General features: G+C 28.0%; 1 protein-coding gene across 2 annotated transcripts in view; it reads right to left on the reverse strand.

Moving 5' to 3' along the window:
• LOC129968574 (arylsulfatase B-like) overlaps nt 1-24,878 on the reverse strand; it is a 36,906-nt gene extending 12,028 nt beyond the window's left edge. The window contains exons 1-6 of one of the 2 annotated variants that reach the window (XM_056082598.1): nt 24,760-24,878; nt 16,634-16,786; nt 14,530-14,689; nt 12,154-12,266; nt 9,477-9,611; nt 6,571-6,693 (exon numbers count right to left, since the gene is read on the reverse strand). In XM_056082598.1, coding sequence (XP_055938573.1) covers nt 6,571-6,693; nt 9,477-9,611; nt 12,154-12,266; nt 14,530-14,689; nt 16,634-16,759 — 657 coding nt within the window. In that variant the 5' untranslated portion in view covers nt 16,760-16,786; nt 24,760-24,878. Of the gene's footprint in view, nt 1-6,570; nt 6,694-9,476; nt 9,612-12,153; nt 12,267-14,529; nt 14,690-16,633; nt 16,787-22,567; nt 22,730-24,759 lie in introns of those variants that run through there. The other variant, XM_056082597.1, reaches the window with a different exon arrangement.
• Nucleotides 24,879-25,214: the final 336 nt, after the last annotated feature.

Here is a 25,214-nt window from a genome sequence, read left to right on the forward strand (position 1 = left end):
AATAATAAAACCAATCAAGCCATAATTAATATTCAAGAGTCTTCAAATGATAATAAATATTCAGAATGACAGACATGTTTAACATAATCTGATTCTATAAGTTAATTTCTATCAGTTTCTACTTCTTTAAATTTCTATTGTTGTTTTTCCTAAGAGTTCTTGAAATGACCTACCGGTTTTGAAAATCGTGCATGGAATCGATAATCAAGAATAATAAAACCAATCAAGCCATAATTAATATTCAAGAGTCTTCAAATGATAATAAATATTCAGAATGACAGACATGTTTAACATAATCTGATTCTATAAGTTAATTTCTATCAGTTTCTACTTCTTTAACTTTCTATTGTTGTTTTTCCTAAGAGTTCTTGAAATGACCTACCGGTTTTGAAAATCGTGCATGGAATCGATAATCAAGAATAATAAAACCAATCAAGCCATAATTAATATTCAAGAGTCTTCAAATGATAATAAATATTCAGAATGACAGACATGTTTAACATAATCTGATTCTATAAGTTAATTTCTATCAGTTTCTACTTCTTTAACTTTCTATTGTTGTTTTTCCTAAGAGTTCTTGAAATGACCTACCGGTTTTGAAAATCGTGCATGGAATCGATAATCAAGAATAATAAAACCAATCAAGCCATAATTAATATTCAAGAGTCTTCAAATGATAATAAATATTCAGAATGACAGACATGTTTAACATAATCTTATTCTATAAGTTAATTTCTATCAGTTTCTACTTCTTTAAATTTCTATTGTTGTTTTTCCTAAGAGTTCTTGAAATGACCTACCGGTTTTGAAAATCGTGCATGGAATCGATAATCAAGAATAATAAAACCAATCAAGCCATAATTAATATTCAAGAGTCTTCAAATGATAATAAATATTCAGAATGACAGACATGTTTAACATAATCTGATTCTATAAGTTAATTTCTATCAGTTTCTACTTCTTTAACTTTCTATTGTTGTTTTTCCTAAGAGTTCTTGAAATGACCTACCGGTTTTGAAAATCGTGCATGGAATCGATAATCAAGAATAATAAAACCAATCAAGCCATAATTAATATTCAAGAGTCTTCAAATGATAATAAATATTCAGAATGACAGACATGTTTAACATAATCTGATTCTATAAGTTAATTTCTATCAGTTTCTACTTCTTTAACTTTCTATTGTTGTTTTTCCTAAGAGTTCTTGAAATGACCTACCGGTTTTGAAAATCGTGCATGGAATCGATAATCAAGAATAATAAAACCAATCAAGCCATAATTAATATTCAAGAGTCTTCAAATGATAATAAATATTCAGAATGACAGACATGTTTAACATAATCTGATTCTATAAGTTAATTTCTATCAGTTTCTACTTCTTTAACTTTCTATTGTTGTTTTTCCTAAGAGTTCTTGAAATGACCTACCGGTTTTGAAAATCGTGCATGGAATCGATAATCAAGAATAATAAAACCAATCAAGCCATAATTAATATTCAAGAGTCTTCAAATGATAATAAATATTCAGAATGACAGACATGTTTAACATAATCTGATTCTATAAGTTAATTTCTATCAGTTTCTACTTCTTTAACTTTCTATTGTTGTTTTTCCTAAGAGTTCTTGAAATGACCTACCGGTTTTGAAAATCGTGCATGGAATCGATAATCAAGAATAATAAAACCAATCAAGCCATAATTAATATTCAAGAGTCTTCAAATGATAATAAATATTCAGAATGACAGACATGTTTAACATAATCTGATTCTATAAGTTAATTTCTATCAGTTTCTACTTCTTTAACTTTCTATTGTTGTTTTTCCTAAGAGTTCTTGAAATGACCTACCGGTTTTGAAAATCGTGCATGGAATCGATAATCAAGAATAATAAAACCAATCAAGCCATAATTAATATTCAAGAGTCTTCAAATGATAATAAATATTCAGAATGACAGACATGTTTAACATAATCTGATTCTATAAGTTAATTTCTATCAGTTTCTACTTCTTTAACTTTCTATTGTTGTTTTTCCTAAGAGTTCTTGAAATGACCTACCGGTTTTGAAAATCGTGCATGGAATCGATAATCAAGAATAATAAAACCAATCAAGCCATAATTAATATTCAAGAGTCTTCAAATGATAATAAATATTCAGAATGACAGACATGTTTAACATAATCTGATTCTATAAGTTAATTTCTATCAGTTTCTACTTCTTTAACTTTCTATTGTTGTTTTTCCTAAGAGTTCTTGAAATGACCTACCGGTTTTGAAAATCGTGCATGGAATCGATAATCAAGAATAATAAAACCAATCAAGCCATAATTAATATTCAAGAGTCTTCAAATGATAATAAATATTCAGAATGACAGACATGTTTAACATAATCTGATTCTATAAGTTAATTTCTATCAGTTTCTACTTCTTTAACTTTCTATTGTTGTTTTTCCTAAGAGTTCTTGAAATGACCTACCGGTTTTGAAAATCGTGCATGGAATCGATAATCAAGAATAATAAAACCAATCAAGCCATAATTAATATTCAAGAGTCTTCAAATGATAATAAATATTCAGAATGACAGACATGTTTAACATAATCTGATTCTATAAGTTAATTTCTATCAGTTTCTACTTCTTTAACTTTCTATTGTTATTTTTCCTAAGAGTTCTTGAAATGACCTACCGGTTTTGAAAATCGTGCATGGAATCGATAATCAAGAATAATAAAACCAATCAAGCCATAATTAATATTCAAGAGTCTTCAAATGATAATAAATATTCAGAATGACAGACATGTTTAACATAATCTGATTCTATAAGTTAATTTCTATCAGTTTCTACTTCTTTAACTTTCTATTGTTGTTTTTCCTAAGAGTTCTTGAAATGACCTACCGGTTTTGAAAATCGTGCATGGAATCGATAATCAAGAATAATAAAACCAATCAAGCCATAATTAATATTCAAGAGTCTTCAATTGATAATAAATATTCAGAATGACAGACATGTTTAACATAATCTGATTCTATAAGTTAATTTCTATCAGTTTCTAATTCTTTAACTTTCTATTGTTATTTTTCCTAAGAGTTCTTGAAATGACCTACCGGTTTTGAAAATCGTGCATGGAATCGATAATCAAGAATAATAAAACCAATCAAGCCATAATTAATATTCAAGAGTCTTCAAATGATAATAAATATTCAGAATGACAGACATGTTTAACATAATCTGATTCTATAAGTTAATTTCTATCAGTTTCTAATTCTTTAACTTTCTATTGTTATTTTTCCTAAGAGTTCTTGAAATGACCTACCGGTTTTGAAAATCGTGCATGGAATCGATAATCAAGAATAATAAAACCAATCAAGCCATAATTAATATTCAAGAGTCTTCAAATGATAATAAATATTCAGAATGACAGACATGTTTAACATAATCTGATTCTATAAGTTAATTTCTATCAGTTTCTAATTCTTTAACTTTCTATTGTTATTTTTCCTAAGAGTTCTTGAAATGACCTACCGGTTTTGAAAATCGTGCATGGAATCGATAATCAAGAATAATAAAACCAATCAAGCCATAATTAATATTCAAGAGTCTTCAAATGATAATAAATATTCAGAATGACAGACATGTTTAACATAATCTGATTCTATAAGTTAATTTCTATCAGTTTCTACTTCTTTAACTTTCTATTGTTGTTTTTCCTAAGAGTTCTTGAAATGACCTACCGGTTTTGAAAATCGTGCATGGAATCGATAATCAAGAATAATAAAACCAATCAAGCCATAATTAATATTCAAGAGTCTTCAAATGATAATAAATATTCAGAATGACAGACATGTTTAACATAATCTGATTCTATAAGTTAATTTCTATCAGTTTCTAATTCTTTAACTTTCTATTGTTATTTTTCCTAAGAGTTCTTGAAATGACCTACCGGTTTTGAAAATCGTGCATGGAATTGATAATCAAGAATAATAAAACCAATCAAGCCATAATTAATATTCAAGAGTCTTTAAGGATAATAAGTCTTCAGAATGATAGATACAATCAATATAGTTTGATTCTATGAGTTAATTCTATAAGTTTTCTTTATTAATTTTCAAAAGAATTCTTTAAGCAATGTGCAGGGTTTGAAAATCGTGCATGTAATCAATATTCCAGAATGATCACGCCTATCAAGTCAAAAGTAATATTCCAAGTCATTTAAGTCATAATGGATCAAGTATGACTCTATCTTTATGTTAAGGTTCCTTTTGAAAAATTATAATAACTCTTGTGAGTTTAATATTTTTATTTTATTAGTAAATATTTCAGTGAAAATTTTATTATATTTTCTTCTTATAAAATGTTCTTTAAAGACGCGGTATATTCGAGTCAACTATTTTTTTTTCTTTTATAGGTCTAAACTTATAATCAGTTTGTTTCTTCTGCAGGCTTCTGACTGACTGCATGCAGGATGATTCAAAATTTAACATGCAAACTGTTAGAAGTTGAAGAAAACGCATAAACAAATTATAGCAAAGTAGAAATTTTAAAATTGGAACTCGATACGAATCAACAAGATCGTAGACAAAGATGCTAAAAGACAGGCTAGTAAGGAGGAGAAAGTATCTATTAGTTCATGTCTTACACTACAGTAGTTCATGCACTTGTTTCAACAACTGCGTAAGGTATTCATTATTTGTATATCTTTATAATTTTCAAAAACGGTGTGTGAGTTAGCAAATTTCGGTCGAAATTAGCCACCATTCCGTCGATATTTGCTTATTTATCAAAAAAAAATCACACTATAAAATAATTAGGGTTACACAATTCTTTACATAAAATAATCATGAAATACTCAAAGTTAAAATCTATAAACAATGAAATACAAAAACACTAAAAATATTACTGATAATTTAAAAGTTGTATATAATTATTCTTAAAATCATTTAAAAATGAATTAAAATTTAAAATTTGTAAACATTAAATTTAAATCTTTTTGAAAACGTTTAAAGAACTTAAAAACATTAATGCACAGAAATCAAATTAAGAACACTCAAGTATATAAAATTTCAGAACTCAAGTAATCTTCAAGTCAGTGAAACATCAATTATAGAATTCTATTTTTGCAATCCTGAAATAACTGAAGTCAAATAAAACTCAAGAATAATATTCTATTTACTCATTCAAGAGATAGAGAATGGGAACGATACCTCTAACGCATTCGTATTTCTGTCGTTTATTCTAATAGAATTTTCACTCACAGAGGGCTAAGATCAAAACGTAATAAATGATTCTACGGACCTCACACCGGAGGATTTCCTTTTTAGGGTGGGGGGGGGGAGGTTACTTGAAACAATGTTTATAGTTCCAAGACCAAAAGCAGTCATCGAATTGGAAAATATATTAAAATAGGGCTGTTTCGCAATTTGATTGGTCGATTTTATGAGCAGTACATGGACAATAGCGTTTAACGATGAAAATATTCTTAATAATTCTTAACTTTTGACAGTAATAATTTGAATTCAGTTTAATTTAGTTACATTAACGTCCCGTTTTAAAGCAACACTAGGGTTATTTTAAGACGGATCTCGTAATTTTGAACCGCGGTCAGATGACGAGGACGACACATGAACTGATACTCGCTCTTCAACTTCCACACCACACCAGGTGGTTGATTTCATTGATGAGTCTTTTATTCATCTTATTTTGTTAGTTTTGAAATAATTAATAAGTTTTGAAATAATATAAATAGTTTTTGAAATAATTAATTCTATATAAATATTTATTCTTGAAAGACTTTTTGCATGCGAACTTCTTTCTGTATGAGGAGGAAAACACATCATCATTGCAACTTATTGGTAAATTTATTTTGAAAAATGCACAAAATAATCGCAAAATTATGAAAATGTTATAATATTTTGAAGAAATTTTAAAAGCAGATTAAAATTAAAAATGACGAAGAGAATTATTTTATGTTTTTGTTCCTTTAAGTGGTTCGATTTTTAATGATTTTGAAGAAAAGTGACATTCGCAATTAATTTTGCTGATAAACATCAGAGAATCTAACTGGATCACATAATACTAAAGTTTGAGAAGAGATTTAATAATTTTTGCTGCAAGAAAATTTTGTTGTGAGATTTGACTTACGCTTAGAAAATAAGAAACCATGAATTTCTGAAGTTTGAATTTAAACTTTCAACCTACAAATCAACAAATTATGAGATAATTAACTAATTTTTATTTAATTACTGCCATTAATTACATTGAACATCATTTCGTCAATGACCGAAATTAAAATATTTTGAATATTCTTAATAAATGAAGGAGCACCACATAAAATTATTAATGGAATTTCAAGGCGCTTATTGCGTTGCGCTGTGTCATAATAAGTGAGCTATCATTAACAGGTATTTAATGACGAATTATTCAACTTGGGGATGGGCGGCTCAATTAATGACTTTGAAGATACTGTAATATATTTTGTAATGAATAGATACTGTCTTCTGGTATTTGTTTTATGGATAAAATCCTAATCATTACCTTTTTTCTAAATGGTATCTTTTTTGAATAATGAAAACACTTACCTGCGACTCATTGTGATTATGAATAATGTCTTTTGCTTTGTTTGTAAACAAATCTGTGGCGTATTGGCCTCGAACGTCTTTCACTTCGCCTTTCTCGTCATGCAAGTCAATGCCATAAAAATACTGCGAAAAACAAATAATAATGGCAACATCATACACATCAAAAATTTTAATGTTATCATTATGTTATGGTATTCGTAAAATGCATGCTTAATCAACTATAAAAAAACTAATTTCTTTAAACTTAAATTATGTCTTTTTTTAAGAATATTACTGGATGATTTTAATATAAATTAATTTATTATTATTACCTTCATCCCCCCTATTTTTTCAAATAGAGGTATTAAAAGTTATAAAAGTTAAAGAGAGCTGTGGACAATTCTCGAGTGTCGAGAAGGGACCGGGAAGAGGTGGACGTGTTCCCATGAAAGCTCTGCAGACAAAGATGAATCCCTGGCTTTCAAGTGCACTATAAAAATTTTTTTTGAACCATCCTGATATTCGCATGGCTCGACGGAAGAAGTTCAAAGCGAGCAACCGACCATCCTGGCTAGAATTTGTTTCGGAGAGTCCTGTTAGGACACAAAAAATGGCTCCATGGGACATCCTGCATTTTAAGGAGTGGAATCAAGTCTGGGTGTACAATCCGAAACTACAAAGAGGTCCGTGTCACAATCATTGAGAAGGTTCCGATGGATAGTTAGTCGCCGCCAAATTAGGGAATGATGTCATCTTCGAAAGTGCGGAAGTCGACAAATGAATCAACATCATTACATCGTTCGGAAGCCTACGCCAGCTGCTGGATTGAAGTGGGACTGCCGGTACGTCAGTCTTTAAAGAGGGGAGCAATGTTACAAATCTGTAATTTTGCTACCCGGTACGAATAGTGTCATCCTGGGAAAAATCGTTAAAACCCTTTGTAAGATCTGTCCTGTGCGTCAATGACCTGTGAGCTTGGCGATCAATTGGCGACGAATTTGGCGAGTTTGGCGACTAAATGGATAATACCGGAAAGTTCGAGAACTTTCACGATCCATCCACTAACAACCGAGATACACCCAGGTACGCTCTGATTGGTCTGAAGATTCTAGCCCCGCCTCTCGGAACTATAAAATACGAGCACTCTGAAGCTGCGAAGAAGTCGTGTGTATCGTAAGAAGTCGTGTGTATCGTAAGAAGTCGTGTGAGAGTAATCGGAGTCGCCGACACGTAGAGAAATTTGAGGATTAGACAGCAAGAAAGCTGCTGAACTAGTAATTAAATGTGTTGCGATTGATTAGCGGTATTTGTTGAAGAAGAAAATTTTGTAACAATATCATACAAAGTCAAAGAATAATTCCGAAAACTGGATTTGATTGCATTCTTAAAAGGTTCAGGCTGTATTAAAAACTTTATACGCATTTTAAAATGGAATGTAAAATAATAATTTTTTTCTCAGAGAACTTAATATCTTACTTGTCAAATTATCTTTGAATGCATCTTATTTGCTAAGGTAAGAAGATATTAGTATTGGATGCCTTTTCATTGAAAACTCAGATCTTATATGTTTTGGTTCAATTTTAAAAATGCACAATACTATTTAAACGGAAGCATTTTCTATCTTGGTGTTTTTTTGTGCTTTTTGATAGTACTCAATCGTATGCTGGTGGTGGTATACAGGCACTGATGGAATCATTTGGTTGCCAGCAGATAAGGATTAATTCACTTAATAATTTTGATTGACTTTTTGAGCAATTGAAGTTATTAAAACATAAAAGAATTAAATCCACCTTAGTTCATTTCGAACATCTTTCATCTCCAAGAATACCATCCAAAACATTCTATTAAACGAAGCACAAGATGTATATATTATAATTAACAATGAAGTGTTCAAAAACAATTATAAAAAATATGAGGCGAAAGTTATTCCACTTTTCGTTTGCATCATAAAAGCAGTTACAGTACACCCCCGAGTATCCGACCTAATCTGGCACAAAGGCAAGCCAGATAACAAAAAAGCTGAAAAGTCTGGAGTTCTATGAACAATTCTTTACTCATCAATACCAGAAGACAAAATTCTTATGCCAAAACTCACTGTTTTAAAACGTATTTTAACACTTCTTATTGAGCTCTAATCTCCCCATTTATCTCAAGCCACGTAGAATGCGGTCCGGTGAATTATATAAGCAGTTGCTGATTTTTTTTTACACCCTATTCCAGTCGCTATATAGAGCGTAATTTCTCTTCCATAGACACTACAACTTTTTTTCGGTTATTACCCATTTTGAAATCCCCACGTAAAAAACACTAAGCTTACCCCAAGAACAATTTACAAATGCTTCACGTACTGTGCAGTTATAATCAAAAACTGCTGCAATAATTGTGGCCCGTTACACACTGACAAAACAATGAACAATAAGAAGAATGTTGCATTTTTCCTGTCACAAGTTGTATTTGCAACATGACACGTAGGAGAATCGTAGCAGAGGCCCGCTTCCGATGCCTTGGCAATGTTGCCAATGCAACAACTTTCTTTCCTCATTTAACTACGATAAAAGAAAACTAGTCCGGATAGTACGGAAGCCGGATATTTGGAATGTGCTGTATATGAAAAATGTCCTGCTGTTTGTTTGGAGCGGCGTTGATTAAAGTTTAAAGATCTTCGGTTGATTAATGTTCAAAATTAGGTTTGCGACTTATCGCCAGATATGACAACCTTCTTTATCATTTTCTATTAACCCTAAAAGAGAAAAATCAATACTTCAAAAGCGATAAATCGCCACTTTTCTGCTAGTGTATTTTGAGGCATCGAAACAACCAAACCAAAACAAAATCATGTCTCATATGAAATATATCCGCTTTTTCTTAAACTGTATTAAAAAATCGAAATTGATAACTTAAAATTGAGTAGCAATTAAATATCTTACCTTAGGAAATGATACATGAGACGAGGCAAGTTGCGTGTAGTCGTAATAATCTATTAAACCAGTATAATACCCGAAGAAACTATCAAATCCTCTGTAACTGGGGGTATATTCTTTCTTGTAACAACCTAAGTGCCACTAGAAAAAAAAGTTTAAAAGTCAGATGAGTTTAAAATAATTTGAAATCTAGTAAATAAAAAAATTTAAAATTTTATGATACAGTAGGCAGTTATTAAATATCGACAAGAGATTTATGATGAAACAGATTTTATGAGAAACAACTTTCACGTCGCATTTGAAAAGATTTCTTGTGGAAATTTTAATAAATACAAATGATGTGTCAAACGATAGATCGCTGTCTCATTACTTTTTACGAACTGATTAAAATGGTCAGTTTTATCGCATTAAAACGCAAAAAATATTCTACTTATTATTGTATTATAGACGCCTTTGGTTACCAGCTGGTTCGACAACCTTAATGTTCGTTAAAATTTTCAATTAAATATTTTATGTGACTTGTCTTTTAATAGCTTCTTCATGAAAATGCTTTTAAGTTTCAAATTTTGATAGTCATATAATTCACAAATATTATTATAATAGCCTTAATGTACTATATATCTCTCTAATTTTCTGTCAGCTCCCGTAAAATTTTAATTTTAAATTAAAGTGGAAATGATTAAACTGCAATTAATATAAAACACATTTTTTTACTAAAACCAAACATTAAAAAAAACATTACTGAAAACAGTGTCTTTGAGCATTTAATTCTTATATGTATCACAAAATAATTGGTCATAATTTATGTAATATGTCATGAATTACTCAATAAAACTTTCTCATATTTTTGCTTTTTAAATATCTATGCAGCATCAAAATCACAATGAAAAAAATTTATAATTTGCAAAAATAATCACCCTAACATATCACACCTTACTGAGCTTTGAAATATTTTTTCTATTCTAGAATACATTTATTAAAAAGCATATTTACTTTAAATTAAAAGGAACAAATAGATATAATCCTTGTTAATAATAGGATTTTTCATATGTAATGCCTCATTTTTTAAAAATTTCTTTTAAATTGATTAAATCAGCTATTTATATTAATTTCAGGGAAATAGAAATCTTTAAATACTTTTTTAAAATAAAATTATCAAGCAGAAACAGTCAATGTTTTCCCTTCATTCTAAGTCAAGGGAACGGCCGAATCGAGAGCCCATAGGACTGCCAATTTATTTTTTCCTATTTGTTGAAAAACAAGAAAATTTCATTTGTGGTGGTAGAATAAGGAGTTAGAGCGAAACTATCCTCAAAGTTATTACAAAATCACACACATTTATTTCGATAGGGTTTGTAAAAATTAAAAATTCAAATTGTGCCATTCAGGGAGAAAAAATGGGAAAAATTGTAAAAGTACGATATTAATTCTTTATTGAGTCATGGGATAAATTTTTAAGTCATACAATAGATATTAAAGTATAGAATTCGGGATCTGAGAATTACTTATTAGGAACTCAAATTACAGAAGAAACACTGCATTCGTAAATACTGTATATGCTAAATTCTTCAATGTCACTATTCCTCACGATAGTATGATGCGAAGATTTGGAAAGGAGATTTCAGGCTCAGATGTCCTTGTTGTCTGATCACAGTTCAAACTACGAGGTTTGTCTAAAGTTAGCCTTCGTTTCAAAGCTTTTCTATATCTAAGAAATCTTTTAAGGATTGTTGCTATAACGAGCTAGTCAATCTACAAAATTTTATATTGGTTCCAATGGGTCTACAGTGCATGAAGCTCAACAAGTTTCGATATGAAGTAGCGACATTTTATTCTATAAGAAAATATAAAATGCAGGTCACAAAACATAGCAGGAGTTTATACAAAAACAGACAGAAAATATTTTCAAGAATCAACAACACATACTAACTGTTCATTTTAGTATGCTGAGACGACCACTTTTCGACATTCTATCTAAGATGTGAGACGCGGAAGGATGTCCATATTTCCGGAGTTAAATTTATTGTTAAATGTAAACATCCCCTTCTTTCATCTTTCCTCTCCCCCCCTATTTTGTCGAATTAAGTGCATGTTAATGCATGCGCAAAAGCTCAGAAGGTTTTGGAATCCGATGGTAAACAATAAGTAGCAGATCAATAAACAATCAACAAAAACAGCACAATAATGATCAGTGCACTCACTCCCAATGTGAAGATGCTCGAAAGAAATCACTAATCTTCGTGCGAGCACTTTACTTTTTATAGTTTCTGAATATATACAGAAATTTCTAGAAGGATCTATGGATCTCAGATTTTAATAAGGATTACGTCATAGCCACTAAACGTCATTGTCACTAAATTCATCCCTAATTTGACAAATTATTGTCCAATTTATTGCCAAGATCAGAATTATTGATCTGGCATCTATTTAATATCTATTGAAATATCTATTAAACGCTCTTCTTATTATGCAACTAATTGAAATTAACAAAAATATTACGAATTCGTAACAATATAAAGGAAATCGTATTTATTTTTGTAATGCTTTCTAGTCACTTAATTGTGCTTTCACTTGAACTTCTAATATTCAGTAAGCAAATAATTTCATTTTTATTTTGTATTTATTCTGATGTCATGTTTTCTCAGTAATTTATATTTTCAGAGTATTCTTTGAATATTCATACCTTTCCTACCATGTGAGTTGCATATCCCAAATCTTTAAGATATTGCGGCAATAATTTCTCTTCTAAAGGCAGAGCTGACTTCTCATTGGCTCTTATAACAAGATGCTGCAATCCTAAGAAAACAAATTATAAAAAGACAGTTCTCTTGAAATTTCTAGCAATTTGATTGAAAATATTACGTTGCTTGTGTTTGAGTTTACAATAAGCTGAAAGAATGTTTGTCCACAGATTAAATGGAAAGAACCATATTAAAAAAAAAGTTAAAAAAAATGGATTTCATATATATATATATATATATATATATATATATATATATATATATATATATATATATATATATATATATATATATATATATATATATATATATATATATATATATATATATATATATATATATATATATATATATATATATATATATATATATATATATATACAATATATATATATATATATATATATATATATCGCAGGTACTGAGAAAAATTACTTTAACTTCTTTACGAAAAGGGCATATAAATTACTGTTAGTGTCCATTTTAAAGATTATATGATTATAGCCAAAGCACTTTAATGCCATTGCTTTAGGACCTTCGTAATATTTGAAATTTTCTAGATTCTTTCAGATTTATAATGAGTTGAGTTGCTGTCATAATACTTTTACAAAAACTCAGCAATTAAGCTGCAGCGTGTATAAAATAATACGAAATAGCAATGAAAATTTGCAAAATAAAAAAAAAAATACATGAAATGAATAACAAAAAAAAAAAAGACTCAAATGTGAAATTTTATCGAATTATTAGGTTAAATAAATTCACAGATTAAATGGTTAAATCTCATTAAGCCACTTGAAAAAACAGCCACAAAGAAACTAAAAAAAGTACTGTAAAATAAAGTAAAAATACTGAAATAATTTTAAAAAATCTAAAATAATTAAAGACAAATTTTTAAATTATTTAAAAGTAAATCATTAAATGTAAAGAAACTAAAGTAAATATAACGAAGGTACTAAGTTGAATAAATAATCAAAAGTAAAGTTCCCAAATTGCTTTGAAGGAAGTAATTGGGAGTAAAATAACTAATGTAACTAATTAAAGTAACTAAAGTAGGCAAAAGTAAAGTAACTAAAGGATAAAAGAAATCAAAGTAGTTAAAAGGAGAGTAATTAAAATGAAACTGAAAGTAAACCAGAAAGACTAAAAATGATTGTAAAAAGTAACTAAATGTAAAGCAATTAAAAATTAAAAATAATTAAAAATGAAGTAACTTAGTAATTAAAAGTAAAGTAGCGAAAGAAATAAAAGTAATTAAAAGTGAAGTAAGTAAAAGCAATTAAAAGTGAAGTAAGTAAAAGTAATTAAAAGTGAAGTAAGTAAAAGTAATTAAAAATAAAATATCTAAAAGTAATTAAAATAAAGTAACTTAGTTATTAAAAGTAAAGTAACTAAAGAAATCAAAGTTATTAAAAGTGAAGTAATTAAAAGTAATTAAAAATGAAGTATCTAAAGTAATTGAAAATGAAGTATCTAAAAGTAGTTTAAAATGAAGTATCTAAAAGTAATTAAAAATAAAATAACTGCGTGAATAAGAGTAAGGTAACTAAAGGTATAAAAGAAATTAAAAATAAAGTATATAAGGGAACTACAATTAATTAAAAAAAGGAGTATATAAAAAATATTTTTAAATCAATTCCTACTTTTGCAAGAATTGAACTCGCATTCTTCACCTTCACTTGAAAAATACGGAAATCCTTGCATTTTAGCGATTGAACTACTGCCTGTTGATTTCAATTTTCATTACAAACTGCTAAAACTCTATTAAAATTAATTAAATTCAATAATTAATGAATTAATATTTGAAAAAAAAACTGCATTAACATCAAGTGTCATCCACTACAAGTTTAAAAAAATGTATTTGAACTTGAGTGGATGAATAAAAAGTATTTTATCAACGATTGAAAATTTGAACAAGATATATATAGAGAGAAAGCATGTGAGCTAATAGTAAGAATTGAATAAAGGAGGTAAACAAACTAAACGTGATTAAAAATAAAGAAACTAAGAGAACTAAAAGAAATTAAAAATGAATTAACTAAAAATAACTCAATCAAGTAAAAGTATAATAATTAGAAGCAATAAAAGTAAATAAAGTAATTCAATTGAATATGTTCCTCTAATTGCCATTATATTTAAATTTCAAAAAAATGTTAAAATAAGTTTATAATATTTATAAGTAATAAAATATATAAATAATAAATAATATAATAAGTAATAAAATATATAAGTAATTAAATATATAAGTAATAAATAATATAATAAGTAATAAAAGTTTATAATAAAATTTATAAAACTATGACATGGCTCGTTCTACTTACCTAAACGAATGGGATACTTCCCCGTGAGCAGAGCGGCCCTGGAAGGCGTGCAGAGTCGCTCTGCGTAGTAATTGTGAAGGATGATCCCCGAGGACGCCAGCGCATCCAGATTAGGAGTCGGAATTTGAGGAGATCCGTGGAAACTAACGTCGTTCCAGCCCTAAGAGTAGATTATATTGATGTCAGAATTAAAAATAAATGTGTAAATTCCTTAATATATATATAAAAAAGATTTTTCGCTTTTCTAAGGGGTATTGAAATGATTTTAGACTTTTCTGGTTTAACTTCTGAACAAATCACCATGTAAGCTTTCTTTCTATACATCTTGAAATTAAAAAAAAATTAATTACATTTTCGAATTTTATTTAAGCATTCTTCTATCAATTCGGTTTTTAATTAGTTTAAACTGCACAACTAGCTAGCATATGTTTTTTTTTTTTTTTTTTTGCTCTTTCTTATGTATATAAAAAACGAATAAACTCAGGAAAACCGGAATACAGGAACCGAAAAATAAAAATTAATTCATTAAAATTCTTTCGATAGGATGATTCACAATGCTTCTTACTTCAACAAGACGGAAAATCAAATGACAAAACAATTGTTTAGGTTGTGTCTGAGAGACTTCAGCTCATTTTTTGACGATTATCTTGTATTTTAGCAAAAGTTGCTCAATCAATTTGATATTCATAAGGCCTTTAGAAAAATAATTTTTTATATAACTGCGGAATACCTTAAAAAGATTCGTAAACAAATTTCACAAAAAATAATTGATAAACAAAAGAAAATGTGTTATAATATTGTCAAGGAATATGAGTAAAATAATTTTTTTTATTCAACTTCCACAGCGGTCAAAGTGTTTCATACAATTGCCTGTCTGATTTAATGAACCTTGGTGACAGAGAAAAAATCTTTAAATGCAGTCAGTGTTCAGTAAAAAGAACTTTTTTCCCAATTTCTTGAGATACCTTGTATAAGATTTTAATTATTGATTTTGATCTAGAGTGCATGAAAAAAAGTGAAATTTAATACAAAAAAACTCCATAATTCCTATTTTAATATAAAAAATATTTTAAGTTATAAAACTGTTTAATATAATTTATTAGGTTTTAGAAGAACCGCTATTCAAAATAATATAATAATGCTGCTTCAAATATTATTTTTTATATGGACACCTTAAAGGATAAAAGATCAAAGAAAGGCTTATTCAAAACATCGTAGCATGATAGTACCTCACGGTAGATTCATGTCCTTCGTTATTTTATTTTAAAAAATGACTATTATTATTACCAACGAAAATGAGCACATGGAAATAACCAATTACCTATGGAATGGGGATTAAATATAAGAGTAAAAGCTGAAATATTGTAAAATGCACTCATAAATATTTTTAAAGAATAATTGAAATTAGAGAAAAAATTTTACCGAAAAATTAGTACCCTTTATGCGGATTTTATTTTTAAAATTATTTGGTGTGGAAATGGTTTTCTATTTTTGCAATTTGTTCTGAAGTTATTGAAGACCAAGTAATATATAAAACAAAATTTTTAAGTCAATTCCTACTTAAGTCAACATTTTTTTTTATATTTTAGTTAGTTTTATTAAATAATTGCATAATCGGTGACAAACTTGGCGACCATTTGGCAATATAGCGACGGATTTGGTGATTTTGACCACCAAATAGAAATTACAGGATAAATTTAATTAATTAATTAATATTTGAAAAAAAACTGTATTAACCTCAAGTGTCAGCCACTACAAGTTAAAAAAAGTGTATTTGAACTTGAGTAGATGAATAAAAAGTATTTTATTAACGATTGAAAATGTGAACAAGATATATATAGAGAGAGTGTGAGCTAATAGTAGGAATTGAAAAAAGTTGAAATTTGATTCATTTTTAATTAAGAATCTAATTAAACAAATAAAAAATCTCTTTTGGTGTGCGGCAATTACTCAAGAAATAACTACGCACCCAATTTGGAAACTCTATGTCTAATGGTCAATCCTGCAGTACGCTTTGAATGTTTTTTGTATCATATATGTCACATTATGTAACACTGAGGTAAGATCAGTTTATGAATATCATAATGTCAAATTTTATACTTACGAGATCATCAGCTAAGATGAAGATGATGTGCGGTTTAGATGGCTTTTCGGATTTATCGGCATTTGAAATCGCTATTCCGTAGCAGATGGCAGCAGCCGACGAGAAGATAAAACCCCAAAAAAGCATCCCAGAGCCAGTCCTTTCATTAATTCTCTGAGAAGAACAAATGAAAGAAAAAAAACAACAGCCGAATGCTAATTAACAATGAAGGAAAATTAATTCTTAAACAGTGTCATTATCTAAAAAGAAATCTAAGGACAAACTATGCTCTATAGGGCAATTAAAAATTTATTTATTGTAATTTTAAAAAATGCAAAGATAAAAATTTATTGAAATGATTCATAATTTTAAAAAAAATTATGGTTGTTTAGAGTTTTTTTTAGAAATCCGCATTGAATAATGTAAAATAAATTATTAATGGAAGCAGTTTATTTACCAAGACGTACAAATAAAATCGTCGTTTAGTGCAGTCAGATTTTCAGAAGTATCAAAATATGGATAATTTATAAAAAAGCTAATTTGTTGATTTAAATTGTTGGATTGGCCTTCCAAAAGAAGTCATTCCGGATATTAGACCAAATCAGGAAGAAAAAGAAAGGAACTTATAACTATAAAGGGTTATTAATCCGAGAGGAAAAATTTAAGTAAGAATGTTGCAGATATATAAAAAAAAACGCCCTTTACAATGAGCTGTAAAAAGGGAAGACAGTTAATTATAAAGAGCAATTCATTAAAAAAAGCATAGATTTAAAAAATATTTCTGTTTTTGGCTTTATGTTTATCTGCTTTTTGAACACGATAACTGAAACAAGCTTTGAAGTAGACGGATGAAATCTGGTAAATGGATTTTAGATCAAATTTGTAGATTTCTATGAAATCCTGAGCAGAATCCATTCAGCAGAAATCTGTCTGTCTGGCCGTTGAAATCCAAATTAACTCGCTAATTTTGAAATGTAAAAAGCTTGATAGATAAAATTTGGTACACTGGTTTAACATTTAAAATGTAGATTTCAATCGAATTTTGAACTGATTCACTGAAGGGCTTGACCGTCTGTACATTCAAGACCATATCAATTTCATCGAAAATTGAATATAAGTACTTTTCTATTAGCTCAAATTCTCAGATCGAAAATAATCCTAGTGTGTATATATTTGTTTTCAAATGATATTATAATGGTAAATTTTCTGAGAAATGTAATAAAAATGAAATTGGAAACTATAGAATATTTTCGTTATTAAAGTGGAACGTACTTTTGATGACCCTAAATATGTCATTGAAATACAATTGTAGCCACAAGACCACATAGCATCTTACACCTATTAAGTCATTTTTTTGTGTGTTTACACCTATTAAGTCATTGTTTTGTGTGTTTACACCTATTAAGTCATTATGTTTTTCGATGTGTTGCACATCGTGGTTTGCAGCTTGTCCGAACCCACAAGCTGTGAACCCCTTGGTAAATTCATATGGATTAATATTTCATAGGGATAAAAATTCATTACGGATGCTAAATTTGTGTATTTAATTTTGTCTAATTAGTTTTTTACATTTTGTAATTCTCTCACTTATTTAGACAACCGAGGACAAGAGCTTCTTGTGAAAGGATTTCTTTTCAAATTTGATAAAAATATACAAATTTAATGTAAAGGTTACATATCATTTTTCATTGTTCCAGTTCAAAGGATTTTTGAGCTATCATATTTACAGATAGACAGACATAATTCTAAAAATGTCCTTTTTTAACACAGGAAGTTCTGAAATGAGGATATTCGTCAAAATATCAAGATCCAATATTTGTCCCTTTGGATATAATATGAAAGTATTCGAGCGTAGGATTCAGTCCTGATTGAAGTCTTTTTCATAAGGTCAGAATTTCAGGATCATATTTACAGATAGACAGACATAATTCTAAAAATGTCCTTTTTTAACACAGGAAGTTCTGAAATGAGGATATTCGTCAAAATATCAAGATCCAATATTTGTCGAGGGAACAATCCCTTTGGATATAATATGGAAAGTATTCGAGCGTAGGATTCAGTCCTGATTGAAGTCTTTTTCATAAGGTCAGAATTTCAGGATCATATTTACAGATAGACAGACATAATTCTAAAAATGTCCTTTTTTAACACAGGAAGTTCTGAAATGAGGATATTCGTCAAAATATCAAGATCCAATATTTGTCGAGGGAACAATCCCTTTGGATATAATATGGAAAGTATTCGAGAGTAGGATTCAGTCTTGATTGAAGTCTTTTTCATAAGGTCAGAATTTTCAGATCATATTTGGGTCGTTATAGCAAGCAGCTGTGGGGCATTTTAAAAAATTGCATTGAAGGTGATTTAGGCAGGTACCGAAACATTTAATTTTAAACAGAAAATGAGTTTGGAAAGATGGTATTGTACGAATTTTATTGTAAATGTTTCTTTTATGTGAATTAATATTTATTATAACCCAAATAAACAGAATGTGAAGGTTACATTATGATGCATTTCTGACATCAATTTTGAAATAACAAAATACTAAATAAGGTTTTAATTGTGTTTTTGAATTTAAATAGTTTTTCATAAAGTGATTATGGTCACTGCATTTAGAACTTGAATAAAAATAATGTTAATTTACAAAAAATGCAAAAATTATTTATATCAATATATAAAATAATTAAAAATATTTTTATATCTTGAAAGGCAATATGGAAAAATTCTTTATTAATGAAATTATATAATTTAGTGAAACAGCAGTCTCATGATATTATATGAATTACTATTAACACTAACGCTGTAGTGCATCGAAGATTTAGCATGATTTGAAACTTTTCAAGGAAATAAAAGAAGGAAATAAAAAAAAAAATATATCATTTTTTTTCCTATTATTCGTTCCTAATTTTTCGTAATAATTTCTTATGCAGCGATTGATTTGTGAGCATTCAGTGCAATTCAGATTTTCTAAATAAAAAAAAGTTAAGGGAATCCGGGATGCATTAAATTTTTTCTTAATTAATTAAGAATTTTGGAATTTTTTTGCATTGATTAAAAATCTAACTAATAAGCAAAATCACAACATAAAAGTTAAAGAAAAGTATTTTTTTTTTTTAAATTTCACATTTAATTTTTTTTAAATAAAAGGGGAGTCGCTAAACTCAAAATATTCTTGGTCAATTTTCCGATTTTTTTTTAAAAATTAAGCAGAAATATACGAGCTTTAATTTTGACGAAGCAATTTAAAAACTATTATTGCAATAAAAAAAATGAAAATATTTGAATGAAAATTTCTAGAATACTTTTAAAAAAAAGTCATATTTTTTAGAGTAAACATTTTTTTCAAATTTGCTGAATCATAATTAAAGTAAAATGTGTAAAAAAGATTTTTTCCAAATTTCATTCCTTAATCTACATAAGCTCTTCTTGCAGCCGTCGTGGAACAAGGGTAACGCTTTTTTCCCCATGATCTGGGCGTCCCGGGTTCGAGTCCCAGTTCGGGCGTGGTTATTCTTCTTCTGTGCTCTCTCTGTAAGGTGCACATTTAAAGATCTAAAATATTATTGCCGCATTGAAAAGAGTCAGTCGACTCTCCATGGCCGAATGGTCATAGCACTGATTTCATAATCAAGGGATTGTGAGTTCGAATCCCACGATTCACAGTTTGTATAAATGTATAATTCCTTGATTTTATGTTTCCCTTTATTTCATGTTCCAGAAGATTCTGGACATTTCTTTAGTTTACCAGACAAGCGTTCTGGATTTTTCTTACTGTCTCCAGAAAAGTATTCTGGAACTTTCCCTGCTAGTATAAAAGCAGAAGATCTGTCAGTCACTGTGTTCTCAGTTCAGAGTTGAGTTAATAAATTGGTTTAGCTCTACTTCTTGTGTGTGTCATTGAGTTCCATACTAAAGTACCTACTTGACATTATTGACACGTGTATTTTTCAAATATAAAAATGAATGTTTTTTTCCCCAAAGAACGAACTAAAAACAAAACTCAAACGGTTTTTTGAAGAAGAGTTTTGAAAAATTTAGAATAGGTAGTACAATAATTATTTGGTATTTTCGCAATAAATAAACAAATTAAATAAATCGACTTTTTAAAATAAACTTACTTTAAAATTCAATCGATTATAATCAGCAATATTTATAGGAATTATGCTATATTGTTGTATAAACTCTTTGGACTTTTTTTTCATTACTGTCCAGCGGATTTTTGGATCAGTATAAATTTCGTTTCTCATTAGAACATAAGAACCAAATTCTATACATTTTTTATTTTTATTTTAATCCCTTATATTTCTGGTTTTTAGTCATATCAAACCTACGCATTTCCCAACTTGTCTGACGCCTGCTTCCAGACGAATGCGTTCTACAGGTTGGAAACTTTTGCCTTATGACAAATATCTTCTCAGAGTTTTTTAATAATCATAAATATCTTTCAACCATTCATTTGCCAATGAGTATGGAAATACATTGTACAGATTCAATTAAAACAATTGAATTTGGTTTATTAGCCTTCAATGCTTCATTCTATATGATGTTTGGATGCCCAACTTTAAGAAGAAATTCTTCTTGTGAGGGAATACAGTTAATTCAGCGGTGACGAAATCAAAATAAAAATTCAATTCAATTGATGATTCAAATTTTGAGTAATTTTTTTCTGTATATGACTGCAAAAATACTCTACAACAGTTTTTAAGTAAAAAATAACAGTAAAAAAATTATTTTTTTGACATTTAAGATTATTAGTGAATAATGCATAAAGAAATAGGAAGTAATTTTTAAAAATTAAGAAATAATATTTAGAGTTTTAAAACTTTTAATAATTCTTTCATCTAAGGAATTTGATTTATTAAATACTGTAGAACATTTTTAATACTTCAATTACAAAATAAAATTTCAAAATAAACATTTACATTTATTTCTATGACTTTAAAACTTTTTTAAATTGTGAGACATTTTTTATTGATATTTCATATTTGATTGAATTTATTATGCAATAAAATGAATAATAATTAGTAAGGAAATAATTAAAATAATAATAAATTAAGTAATAATAAGTATAAGTAAGAAAAAAATCTTTAAACAATTCTTCCAATTTAAGAATATGAATAAATAAATATTATACAATCTATTGAATACTTCGATCATGGAACAAAATTTCAAAATAAATTTTTCAATTTACCTCTGAATGTTCAAGACCTTTGTTGAAAGAGACGAACTTATTAGTTGTTTTATAACTGAATACTTTAAACAAAAATAAAGTCCTTGAGTGAACTAAGAATCTTAAAGTTTGTTTGGTTAAATATTACATAACATAAGATTCCAAATATTTTAACAATAACGTAAAATCATCAAGAAGAAAGATAATTTATTTTTCAAATTTTAATTCTGATTTTAAATTATTCAAGATAACGGCTAATTATAATTTTCACATCGTATTTAAGAAATTCAAGAGGAAACTCAGAATTCTAATGAATTCGAATACAAATTTTCAAATGAGTTAATTTTCATATATAAAAATTTTCAGAACGATTGATTAGCTAAAAATAGTCACAAGAAAAAATAAAAATATCGGCTTTCCAAAACTGACGACCACAATTTTGAACAAAAATAAATCCCTAACGAAATTTTTAACAAAATAGAATAATTAGATAATATTTTTAGTTTTCTTTGTAATAATCAAAGAACATTCGAATTATAAACTATGTTTTGATAAAATGTAAACAAATAATTTAAGAACAAAAGAAAAATTGTAGAATTGGACAATTGACAAAAATTCGAATGATAAATTTTCGAATTAGACGAAATTTACTGTATTTGAGAATTTCAAGAATTTTCATTGGTATAAAGAACACTGTAGATATAAGAATTTTGAACTTCTGAAGTTGACACCAGTTTTATGTAAAAACTCAAGAGAGAAACTCCATTGAAATAGGTCAAAACACTTACCGCTATAGACAATATGCTTTTCAAATTGAATTTCTAAATATTTAGAGCATTCACATTTGATTAATCATTACAGTCAAATTACAAGTCTTTAAAAAATGTGAAAATGAAGGGGAAAAAAATCTGAAAACGATAATCTTCAATTCATTTGAATTAAACTTCTTTTGAGCTGATTTATGACATCTATAAATTTGTTTTTTTATCGCTTGCATCGAAGGAAACTGTAGAGTTCGCGAAGAATATATTGACTCTGAAGATTAACCAATGAAAGAACCCCAAAATTATACGGTTTACTACGTCAAGATGAGATTCTTTATTTGCAATTCATGGTTCCTTTTTTGTTTTGTATATGTAAATACAGAACAACCTCTGCCGTTGTAAAGGTACAGTGATCATGACGATTCAGAAAAGAATGTCAATTCTTTATCCTTTCTTAGCAATAAACAACACTTTCTGACCTTAATTCGGAGCGATTGCTGGGAGAATGTTGATGTGAGATATTGATCTGAATAAAATAAATAAGTAAAATGTTATTTTTTTAAAAATAATTTAATTAATGTTATAATAAGAAAAAAAAATATTTTTATAAAAAAAACTTGTTGGTACCCGCCGCAGAAGAAATAATTTTAGAAATATTGTTGGAAATATCGTTTGAAATAGCTGTCTTGTTTAATTAGGAATTATAGAAAGAACGATATTTATTTTCTTGTCGACAGTGAATGCATTCATTGAAATTGAATCATATATAAAGAAGAAGTACAAATAATATTTTATTCTATTTTCTTGATTTTATTATTCAAGTATATTTTAGGGTAGACAATATTTTTTTGTTTTTACGTCTTAATTCGGAGCAAAAGCAAATAAATGTCTTGGCTGTCCGACTCGTGAGCATCCAACATACAACTCGCCAAGTGAGAAACATGGACTTTCTAGGTCCAATGCAATAAGTTGGCAATGTTTATCACAATCGATGAATAGTAAGGCAGCACATAAAATAGTTCATTTTTATATATTATATATAATATTTGTACTATGCTTATAATAAACTGCAAGAAATAAGTTGGCAAAATTTCTTCAAACATATAAAAGTTCAATTTAAATATTTGAATTTATGTCTGTATGCTCAAAGATTTTTTAAAGAATGAGAATTCTTTTATGGCTGTTTTTGATTGGATTACATTAAGCTAAAACAACTAAGGTTTTCATTCAAATTTTCATTTTCATTTGAAATGAATTAAAATAAATTCTAATTATAGAGTTTATTTAGCATTATATAATTAAAAATTCTAATTATCAAAAAAAAATCTAAAAAAATTTAAATAAAAAATTTCAAATTAGCCAACTTTAGACATATAAAGTTTCTAAGAACGACTTCTTGATCGAAAAAAAAATTACGATAAAAACGAAAATTCTGATTCCAAATTCTGATTATCGATACATAACATATCTATATATAGCATATCATTCGAAGTGGCCGAGCATTTTATATGCAGTTTTAAAAGGTTTAATAGCCATAAGAAAATTCTCATTCTTTAAAAAAATCTTTAAGCACACGAACGTAAATTCAAATGTTTAAACTGAACTTTAATATGTTTGAAGTTTACTGTCAGCGAATAGGAAAGCGAAGGTAACATTCACTTGTACGGAGATAAAACAAAAAGAAAAAAAAGTCTCTCTCTCTTCATTTGCTCCTTTAATTTTAAAAGAATTGAAACTAGGAGGAAGTAAGAGTACGCAATAAAATGCAAATAATGGGAGATTTCCAGCAAATGTTTAAATGCATAGGTAAGATAATTTTTTTAAAAAGATTCCAATCTCTAGTTTTTTTATATCGTAACATGATAATATTTCTGGCTATCTTTATATTAATGCTTAAAACGATATTAATTTTAATTATCTACGATAACGCGCACTCAAAATTAAATTTAATATTTCCTCAAACCGCGTATGTATAAACACAGAAAATAGATGAATGAAAAGTATTATAAAATTTACTTAAGTGTGTTTATAATTTTTTTAATTAGGGAAAAAAGTGTATAGATATGAAATTAAGATAACTGAAAAGTCAAATTTTAGAATATTTAACTGGTGCAAAATTATTTATGTATAGTAATATTTAATATAGTGAAAGGAAAAAGGCTGAAATTTCGATTAACATTTATGAAATTCTATTTAGAATTCTGAGAAATACTTACTTCGTTAGCTTCAACTATCAAAGAAGTAGCTATTTTCCAAATTTGAATAATATTAGTCTAACAGACTGCTTTATAAAATACTGAAGTATTTTCACAATATTCATGTAACATGACAACGCATCTCGCAGTTTACAGTTCTCGTTCTAATTTCGACTGCGATATGCAACCTGGCAAAAAATGAATCAGACATAGTTTTTAAAAATATATTTTTAGACAGGAAAGGAAAAAAATCTTACGAAAGTAATTTTAAAATATTTCATTTGAATTTGCATTTACAATTTTCTCCAACAATTTGGAGAACTACTGAGCTGTCAGAAGAAATGATGATGATTCGGACAAAATTCATTGAAAAGAAGCCATTCCATCTAGCAATGAATTTTAAATTCCATCTATATTTATTTATTACCATTATTAATTGGATACGACAAAGAATTGATCGATTGGACTAGAAAGAA

This window comes from Argiope bruennichi, chromosome 5, assembly GCF_947563725.1.
Source record: "Argiope bruennichi chromosome 5, qqArgBrue1.1, whole genome shotgun sequence".
NCBI lineage: Eukaryota > Metazoa > Arthropoda > Arachnida > Araneae > Araneidae > Argiope > Argiope bruennichi.